The sequence below is a fragment of the Gymnoscopelus microlampas genome, assembly GCF_963454915.1.
Source record: "Gymnoscopelus microlampas genome assembly, chromosome: 21".
Taxonomy (NCBI): Eukaryota; Metazoa; Chordata; class Actinopteri; order Myctophiformes; family Myctophidae; genus Gymnoscopelus; species Gymnoscopelus microlampas.
In genome coordinates this window covers 32311866-32322448 of record NC_139958.1, presented here as the reverse complement: position 1 = coordinate 32322448, position 10583 = coordinate 32311866, and the positions used below count along the sequence as shown (strand labels likewise).

The 10583-nt window shown below is 40.8% G+C and overlaps 2 protein-coding genes across 2 annotated transcripts in view; one reads left to right on the top strand and one right to left on the bottom strand.

Moving 5' to 3' along the window:
* The window catches only part of LOC311037031 (replication protein A 32 kDa subunit-like), a 469874-nt gene that overhangs the window by 47715 nt on the left and 411576 nt on the right, over positions 1–10583 (top strand). The window lies entirely within an intron of this gene.
* LOC311037421 (histone-lysine N-methyltransferase EHMT1-like) overlaps positions 1553–10583 on the bottom strand; it is a 37574-nt gene continuing 28543 nt past the window's right edge. The window contains exons 18-26 of the mRNA XM_084046576.1: positions 10388–10542; positions 9886–10056; positions 9109–9253; positions 8754–8831; positions 5869–5984; positions 4706–4792; positions 4157–4235; positions 3402–3577; positions 1553–3247 (exon numbers count right to left, since the gene is read on the bottom strand). Coding sequence (XP_083902702.1) covers positions 3058–3247; positions 3402–3577; positions 4157–4235; positions 4706–4792; positions 5869–5984; positions 8754–8831; positions 9109–9253; positions 9886–10056; positions 10388–10542 — 1197 coding nt within the window. The 3' untranslated portion in view covers positions 1553–3057. The remainder of the gene's footprint in view (positions 3248–3401; positions 3578–4156; positions 4236–4705; positions 4793–5868; positions 5985–8753; positions 8832–9108; positions 9254–9885; positions 10057–10387; positions 10543–10583) is intronic.

Sequence of the window (10583 nt, the reverse complement as noted above, 5' to 3'; positions counted from 1 at the left end):
GTGGACCCCCCCCCCACCCTGCAAGCACTTGGAATTGTAGGAGTTGAGGCATTACATTATGTTTGAAACGGTTCCACAGATAAATATTGTGAAAATAGCAGATCTACAAGCTCACAACGCCTGGCAACAAGGCATTGTGAGCTTGTAGATCGGCTATTTTCAAAAGTTTTGCCGCTTATATTATTTGACGATTTGGCCATTGTTTGACCAGTTCGTATAGTATAGTTTGTTGATTACTTTGTGTTGGGTATTAAAAAGGTCTTAAAAGTAAATTGTCAACTCACTGTCATGTGGGGACCCGCCAAAATCATGTGGCGGCCCCCCTGGGGGTCCCGACCCACAGGTTGAGAACCACTGGCCTATAGGATGGTTAAGATTAGGCCAATGGGACCTGTGCCCAGGGGCTGCTGACCTCCATGGGTCCAGGAGCGCCTCAGAAGCCTGCCTGCACACCAATGACTTCCCAAACAAGAATAACTGTGTGTTAACTGTAGGCTACTCTTTAAAGGCGGATACAGAAAGTCACCTTTTAGATCTAGCAAACATAAATAACGACCTTTGAGGTTGACTTTAACGCAGAATTCAAGCAGAGTACGCACAAGCTGTATCTTGCTCCACAAGTGTTCCTTCTTTTACTTACCATGGGTGACGTTTTGAGCTTGTTTGCTCTTCCTGAGGAAGAGCAAATTGTTAAATTGTTTTATTATTGTTACACTATCAAAACATAAATATCAAACATATCAGCTATATCCTATTAAATACGTATCATTTCCCCAAAGGAAATGGCATGTACTGTATTTAATTCAGTCTGGCCAGAAGCATGGATAAAACAGATCCCCACTGGCCATAAAAAAACGAATGACCAAATGGAGGATGTCAAAAGCAGAGGCGTGGATCCCCCGCCCAGAAATCCAACCATGGTGGTTAGTAGTGTAACCTTTGTGGAGTGACACATTACATGACACTTTGTGACGGAAGCATTGAATTAGTTATGACACAGCTGCAGGAATATTTCAGAGCCAGGTCCCCAAGCCTGTCTGTCAGTCAGAAATGCAGCGCTGCTCAGTTCACACAGGGTCAAATGGACTGCAGGCTGCAGTTTGAAGTTCTTTTAGTCATGTTGTGTGGGTCTGGGAGACCAGATAAGGAGTTAAAAGAAATCTACTCCAAAAGCAGGTGCATCTTCTAAGTCAGTGCAAACTTTTTCATGTCAAGGACCCCCACATTGATATGTATTTTTGCCACAGACCCCCCATCTGGAAAGGTTTTGTGCCGCAGGGATCCCCCAGAAGAGAAGATTAAAAAATAGCAGATGTACAAGCTCGCAGGACGGCACGAAGTGGCACGCTGTGAGCATGTATATCTGCTGTTTTTAAATATAGCCAAGGTAGCAATATCTGCTACCCCCTGGAAACCCCCCAAGGATCCCTGGGGGTCCCCAGACGGCACTTTGAGAACCACTGTTCTAAGTAGAAATTGTATGAAGCATAATATTAAAAGAGTAAAACGTAATCAGGATTAATGCATTAGTAGTAAATTTATTGAAAAAAGATACAACCAATTAGATGGATGTTTCACTGTCCAGAAATATGTAACAGAAATTAATGGAGGTGCATTATCATAATATTTTTTTTATGTATTCCTTCAAGAATTTGCACAAGAGTCACTGCTTTACTAACAACATTGAAAAAGACATGAGAGTAATGGGTTGGTTTCTGTCAACACGAGATTATGGAACAAAATTGAAACAGGCTATCTATCTACAGGTAACTACTGTAATAAAACTGGACATACAGTCAAAACATAAAAAACTTAAACTTTCTTGTATCTTACAATCTATTCACTTGAGTAATACAAAATGAAAAAAGAAAACCTTTGTCAGCACCATTTGCTAATTTCATTCCTATTTTCATTTGAACCCCAATCACTTCCTCCACAATTGTGGAAAAACATGAACGCTTATCAACATGGTGAAAAAAAACATAAACAAAAAAATATGGCCATTTCAGTCAAAATATATTCACCTAATTTTGCCGAAATAGTACATAAAACGTTTAAATTTACAAGCTATGTTGGGGACCAAAAGAAAAGGCGCTCAAAAGAAAAATATCTTTCAGCACCATTTTCTTGTTTGTTTATTTGAATTCATTAGTAAAAAGATCATTTATTCCACAATTGTGGTAAAATAGTCCATTTTAAAACATGCTTAAAATGCATAAAAAATAAAATCAAAACAACATTTATTTTGGAATGGTAGGTATCAACCAGACAGGTCCAACAATATGCACCCAACTACACTGTATGCTTCCGTTAACTTAATTAGACAAAAAATTAACATACAAAATTATGGTTAAACAAAATGTAGGAAAAGAAATAAAGAACGTGTCCTCTCCCCACCAAAACAAATTCCATAAACATATCAAATAAGCCATTTGAGGATTTCAAAGAAATTACCCTTCAAAAACATTGTATGTATGATCACTATATCATTAAAGGGATAGTTCAGTTTTTTTCTTTAACGGAATCAGCTAGCCTGTAAACAAAAAACAGTTGCTACAAAATGCTACCAAGTTTCCAGTGGACATTTATTAGAAACCGTAGTGCAGAGCAACGGTTATTAACTATTAGACAAGAACCTGGAGATGTGCGATATCAAATCCAAAGAAAAAGAAAAACCAGAACCATCCATTTAATGGAGAGCAGTTTGTGATAAGTCTGTGTATCCTCACTATACTTCACTGCCCCGTTGTTCATGTTGGAGAAAAAAAAAGAAAACACGAGGGATTAGCGGTGCTCTCTGCAAGCTTGGATTGTGCGTTGGTTGTCTGGTTGTGTGCATCTGTAGATTTGGATGGGCTTGCTTGACATTCCTTGGAAGATGCCATCATTTCGACCAGAAACAGTAAGAGATGGAGCGATACAGTACAGGTCCATGGCAGTCTTAATTCATACTTTGTGGTATGATAATAACTGCAACACATTTTGTTTGTTTCCAGCTGAAAATCGTTTTTATTGACGACGACTGACACCGTTGTAGAGCAAAGTATAACGTATGCTTTAGGAGGGGCTAGAAGCAGTTGTAGAAGAGCTGGTGTCAGGCAGAGTGCTGTCCTGCTGCTGGTCCTCCGGGGTGCTGTCTGCCTGTAGCTGGGTCATGGCCGACGCTGAATGCTTGCACTTCGGGGAGCCGCACTCACAGCTGAAATATTTGCCTTTCACCTCCCAGTAGGCGTCGCCATAGTTAAATCTGACACAGGATAATGTGGAGAAGAGAAGAATATAACTACTATAAAATATTTTGGTTTAAAGGCTGACATATTCATACATGTACAGTAGTTATCATTGAAAGACACACTTATTTTGGGTTTAAAAACAACAGGAAAAACAAATCACAAACGTACCCAAGCTCCTCTCCAGCCTTAATGTTTGTGCAGGTAAACAAAGCAATGTGTGGGAACCGCAGGTCCTGGTGAGTTGTGAACACTCGACAAGGAAACAAGTTGGGCTCGCACATGTGGTTAATGAACCGGCTGATGTTGCCATAGAAACGGGCGTCAACGCAGTACGAGTCTTCCAACTGAGAGGGGAAAGAAGATGAAGGCTCGAATAAACCATCCAAACACAGCGGAGAGCAGAGTTGTACAAAACGAATACCTCAAATAATAAAAAATTATAAAAACAATAAAATGATAAGATCAGAATAATAGACGCTGAACTGATAAGTAGTTGATCAAAGTCAAGGTGATCTCATGTCTGTCCCTACATTGTGAAGATGATATCTCATTTTTGAGATATCATCCAAGTGGACACAAGGATGAACTGATTACGTGGTCAAGGAGGTAAAGGTCAAAGGTCAAGGTCACTGTGACATCACAAAACACGTTCATTAAAGTCTTCCTTCATTATATACTGTATATGAGCCTGTAAAGACACAGATCTAAATGGCTACTGGTTGGTGGAGGTATACAACCACAATGAGTAGATCGGCTATTTTTGCTGTGCAATGCCCCCACGCAACCAAGTATAAGTCAGGCTTTACTCTCGTGGGTGCTTTGTGGTTGTGTTTATATCATTTAAAAACCGAGAAAACACACACAACACCTCTATTGAATCATTGCTGATGTGGCTGAAACTGCTACTGGTGTCATTAACATACCTTGGAATCCAAGCTGAAAATGTAGGTATCATTTTCCCTCATTTTTGCTTCTGCCTCCGAGATGATCTCCCCCACATACCTATGCAAAGAAATGAGACTTATCAACAGGCCTACATCTTGGGTTAAAGTGGTTAAGTAATGCAATCACCAATCAACAATTGTTGAAATGAGTGGAACAGTGATTTTTCAGTTTTCTTGTTCTCATAGAGAAGAGACTGTTCATTTAATTCAAACAAATCATGTAATCTGCATCATGAGTGCCTGTATTAGACTTCTCAAGAAACAACATAAAATAATTCACTTTATGTTTCTTTGCAACTTCTAATTAAATGTCCGTAAGGGAAATGAGAGTGTCAGCTCCGTATCTGTCCGTGGCGATTTCCCTTAATTCGCCATGGTCATCAGAGAGCAGGGATGCTATAGGGAGGACTAGTGCTGGACAGAACACTGCTCAAACACTGCCCAGGAATCTGTCTCCCAGATTAAACTGTTTTCTGTGACTAGGCTTGAATTTAACAATGAATAGATAATTGGTACAATGGTACTTACTCGCATACAAAGGTCCATTGGGGTATGTCTTGCATTGCCCGAACACCCCAGCCCTTCTTATTGGTCTTGAAGAGCTGAAGTCTGGTCCTGGAGTATGAAGATTATCATTAGAAGTTGTTTTTCAAACTCAAAAACAAACTAGAAAAAGTGCTCCTCGGAGCACAGGTCTCCGCCAGGTCAGGTAGGTTATTGTGGCCTCCTGGTGGCGCTATAATAGGCCAATGTGAAAAGGGTGGCATTTATTCTTAGGCCTTTCACGGCAATCGGACACTGCATTCATGATTTGAGGCATTTTGTTCCAAAAATGTGTTTTGCTAAATTAGACCTGCTGCCAACCTTAGCCAATCAGGATGGAATATGGGAAATCGGACATATCCGTGTTGATCACATGACTATAGAGATACTGTGTATCGATTTGTGTGGTGTTTGGACAAAATCTGTAGGAGTAGTATAAAGAAATGTGTTTTACACAAATCAGCCTCCTGGTGGCGCTATAACAGGCCAATCTGAAATATGTGGGGCAGAGGTTCTGAATTGGCATCCAGGGAGTGTGTGTGCCCAGTTTCGCAGCGACCAGGCCAACGGTGCCGGAGATTAGCTGTTCACAGACAGAAGGACACACACACGGACGGACGGACGGACGGACAGGGTGCAAAACATACTCTCTCGCCATGCCTTTCGGCCTGGCGGAGACAACAACAGATGTCAAAGTACCCGAGTCTTTGCCAATGCCGACACACATGAAGATTGAAATCCCGATCATAACCCATATTTGGCCATGACGACTGATATTAAATATCTGCACAAATTACGACAATCTGTCACTTCCTAATGGAGCCAGTTGGAACCGTAATGATTATTATTAGCAAATGTGGGTTAATTTTTGTGTCTGCAATCTGGACAAATGTCATTGTGTAGTTTGTGGTGTATAATCCTTGCTCGCCGGCAAGTGTGTGCGCCACACTAAGTGTGTTCAAGGCTTACGACAGAATACAGGTTCAAAGATCACAGCAGTAGAATACAGAAGATTATCATCATGCATCTGGTGACATCTGGTTCCGAATTAGATGACGGCAAGCAAGATTTGGAGCCAGAAGAAGAGGTTTATCTTTAGATTCCTTAAAGTACCACATCATGATGCAGTTGAAATGCAATTTTAGTACCTTAGTCCATTTTGTACAACACGGTTCTTACAGCCCCTCCAACAGGAACAGGCATGGTTACACTCAAAGATGAAGGGAGGGTCTTCAAGGTAGAACTCTGGTAGCAAACGCCCTCCCTGATGGTCAAATAACAAAAGAAAAAGACATTTAGTTAAAAAGGTGTGTGTGTGTGTGTGTGTGTGTGTGTGTGTGTGTGTGTGTGTGTGTGTGTGTGTGTGTGTGTGTGTACATTTTCACCTTGAACTGTGTTGCCCACAGCAGTAGGTATGTAGGTTTTTAGTTAGGCTTAAATAGGCAGTTGTATGTTCTCTGTATTTGTTATTATGGGGCCAGGCTTCCAGCATGGACCCATATTGTTATTCGCATTATTCCATTTCTTCTTCTTCTTCTGCCGTTTTTGCCAGTTCTGGCTGAACCGTGCAGTCGCTTTTTATGAAACTCGGCCATATGATAGATGGTCATGAAAAACGATCAAAAAATAAATCTCACAATCTTTCGTCAAAAGGTGGCGCTATAGCACTCAGTTGAAAATGCCAACTTTGAACAGGTACAACTCATGCCCTGTTTTACCTACAGCCATAAAACTTCAATACACACATGCGTCTCCTCATGATGAACAACTTTCACGCTCTGACTTTTGACCTCTGACCCTTAGATCTCCCACCATTTCGAATTATATGAAAAACAGTTAAAACCTATCTCCTCCTGGGATTTTTGAGTAATCTGCACGAAACTTTTTACACATGAACTTTGGACCTATACCAAAAAACGTTTGCAAAATATCTTCCATAAGTGAAAAAATGAAGCTTTAATGAACCAATGAATATTGCAGTTTTATGACAATTATTCATCTGCCCCTAACACATACATGCAGACTTACCATTCTTTGAAACTTTGCAGAAATGTAAAGGGCCATTCCAAATATCACTGAAACCAATCTTACTCCAATTGGTCAAACGGGGGCGCTATAGCAATTTTTTGAAAATTGAAACTTTAAACAGGCAAAAGTCATGCCTCGTTTGGCCGACAGCCATTAGACCTGCTTACACATGTGCCTTGACTAATGAGGAACACATCTATCACGTTGACCAGTAAGCACCGCCCTTAGATTGTCCGCAATCTTGAGCAGTTTGAAAAACACTTAAACCCAGGATTTTTCAGCTATTTGCGTGAAACTGTATGATCTGTGTGATCTCCTTTTTCACAGGTTCTTGTCTGTTGGTGGCTTCTCGCTTAAATGTGTGCCCCACAACCTGAAGGTCACCAGTTCAAGCCTCACTTGGTGCAGACTTCATCTAAGTTGCATTTCACACAACATGACTATCAATGAATACATCTGCAATTGTTAAAGATAACATGAAATACTTAATTGAGTGTTTTTTACATACAGCTGATCTACAATCTCACAACTTTTCAGATAGCAATGAGAGTATGTTTTTTCAATGTATAACATACTTCATTGTGAAAATAGCCAATGTACAATCTGACAACTTTTAATGGTTTGTGAGCTTGTAGATCGGCTACTTTCACTAATTTTGGTTCTGAGGAGATGTACAATTTCTTCATTGGTAAATGGTTTGTGAACGAGTGATCTTAGTGTTAGTGAAACAGGGGCTTGGGTCATGACAGAAGGCAAGAGTTTGTGATCCTCAACAGACAATATCAGCCTGGACAAAGATATAGCACTATAGGTAGTGTTGCAGCTACCTAAGAATGCTTCATGACCGTAAGGTTGCCGGTTCAAGCCTCACTTGATGCAGACTCATTTAAGTTGAAATGCAAAAAACATGGCTCAATCTATTCCGTTTCCATGGCGCTCTTTCTCTCTCTTCAATCTATTCCATTTCCATGTCTTTCTCTTCAATCTATTCCGTTTCCATGTCTCTCTTTCTCTCTCTTCAATCTATTCCGTTTCCATGTCTCTCTTTCTCTCTCTTCAATCTATTCCATTTCCATGTCTTTCTCTTCAATCTATTCCGTTTCCATGTCTATCTCTCTCTCTCTCTCTCTCTCTCTCTCTCTCTCTCTCTCTCTCTCTCTCTCTCTCTCTCTCTCTCTCTCTCTCTCTCTCTCTCTCTCTCTCTCTCTCTCTCTCTCTCTCTCTCTCTCTCTCTCTCTCTCTCTCTCTCTCTCTCTCTCTCTCTCTCTCTCTCTCTCTCTCTCTCTCTCTCTCTCTCTCTCTCTCTCTCTCTCTCTCTCTCTCTCTCTCTCTCTCTCTCTCTCTCTCTCTCTCTCTCTCTCTCTCTCTGAGGGGTGGCCATAGCTGAGTGGTTAGGGAGCCAGAGACTCTGGTTGCCCCAGGTACGATTCCAGGCCAGGTCAGCAAATGTGTCGATGAAATGAAATTTGTCCCTGAGCAAGACTCTTAACCCCTAATTGCTCACAGGCACTCATTGGAAACAAGACCGCAAGGACTTTCATAAACTGACCTGTTAAAGGAATTATCATTTCTCTTTCTCTCTCCTGGCCCCATATTATCGCTGCTTGCAGCTATATTGTTATTATTGTATTCTACTGCGGATGGAAATTAGCTTCTAGCTAAATCTGGCATGTTTACATGAGATCATGTTCAGTTGAATACATGAATTCAAATTAATGTATTGAATGTTGTGCATTATCCCGTCTATATAAACAAACAAATAAAGTAAAGTAAGCTAGCTTATTTAAGCTGGATTTATACTTCACTCACAGAAAATAGACGATCTATCAGCTAGGCAAATATTGATCCAGGCAGTGCTTCTCACATGATTTAATAGACACTGTATATATTGTCTTGTATACAAATGCATTAATTTACTCATATACTTGCACTGATCTGATCTCCTCAAAACCGACACTGCACAACAGTTGAAATAGTCATATTCTTTTCAATAATTCAGCCTTACCTTGTCATACCAACATCGTAGACTTAGTTGTCCACACATGCAGACACTAGCTGAGCAGTTTTCTTCACACACACAGTACTGTGGGCCAAAGGTAAAGAAGGAAAGCGGTTATCTTACGCTGCCTATATACTGTATTATAAACCTGATTTATACTTCATTGTAAGCTTGAAGCTCGGATATTTTCAGTACACGTTATTTTACGAGTGACTACAAAATAAGTATTGATTTAGATTTACTCTCCATTAAAGGCAACACTCTGTTGATCTCTCCACCAATACCAACAAGATAAATTCACATACGCGGTTCCCTTGGACACCATTCTGATGTAATGCCCATGGTGTCCTGCTTGTCTCACCTGTAAGTGTGTGATGTTCCTATCAATATTCATGGGGGAAGTGACACAACACTCAGGGACGTATTTATAGTTGTCTGGATAACGGTCACTGTCCACGGAGTTGACACAAGGAATTGGAACTCTTTCGTGCCCCCGAGCTATGTCTCTGTAAAGGAAACGGAAATGGGCAAGGGGGTCATGCAATAGTTTAACCAAGCACAGCAGATGTTTATCTCAGGCATGCAAACAGCCCCGAGGTGAAAAAGGTGACAACATGTTTTCTTTCGGGTCAGGTGTCACATAATTGCCCTATTTGGGTTCAAAAAGGTGACTGTAGCTGAAAAGTGACACTTTTGCATGTCTGTTATCTCCTTGAATGACACCTGTTTGTTATTGCTCCGTTGCTCTATTATAAACTTAATTCATTACTGTTATTGCATTATTGTTGTTTGATTACTTTCCTCATTAAAACCGGGAAAGCATCTGTGTCACTTTAGATTTTAGCGTTGACTATTCAAAAATAGCGGATATACAAGTTCACAGCACGTCACTTTGTGCAGCGCTGCAAGCTTGTACATCTGCTATTTTTGGGGGGAAAAAAAAATCTTGAAAAGTGTGAACTACTGATTATATGGGTAGTCCAGTCACAATTATTACATAATAATCGCCTGAATCACAATTATGTGAGATAATCCCCGGTCCGATACCGAGCGAAGGCTTGTGTTCGCATTGCCATTCTACCCTCAACTTCTTGTTTCTCTAAACACACACTCTTGGACAGTTAAACGTAAAACTGACCTGTGAAGGATTATTTCGGCATTCTTAGGGGACGAGAGGTTTTTGGCTTCTCTTTCCCTCCTGTTAGCTTGCAAGATGGCCCAGACTTTGGAAGTGTGGTTACAGCAGTCTGGAGGGGTCTCTCCCTCTCGATTCTTCAGGTTGACGTCCGAACCTCGAGACAAGAAGAGCCTGGGAAAGAGAACCCCTGCACTTAAAACGACCCGTTTACCTGGTATCCTAGTTACTTTGAAGCACTCAGTTGTTGTAAATGCCTACATTTCCTAAATGACTAAATTGCTATAGTATATATAGTATTGTGCAATGCATTGTCTGTGTTTCATATTTCTTATAGAATTTAGTCTAGGCGGCTTTACAACATTGAGAAAATACAATGCAATGTACAAAACACATTACATAATGCTCAACACTATTAACCACATATACAATACAACACTGTGTGTGTGTGTGTGTGTGTGTGTGTGTGTGTGTGTGTGTGTGTGTGTCCATATCCAGTACTCACAGGACACACTCCACCCTATTCTCACGTGCAGCGATGTGAAGAGGGGAGTCACCGTGGACGTTGACGGCTTGATGGTCACAATGTGCATCCAGGAGCAACTTTGCGATGTCAACACTGCCACTGAACGCTGCCCAGTGAAGGCAGATGTTCTCCTCCTGAAGATGTGACAAGAGGAATAGCACATATTAACCACATG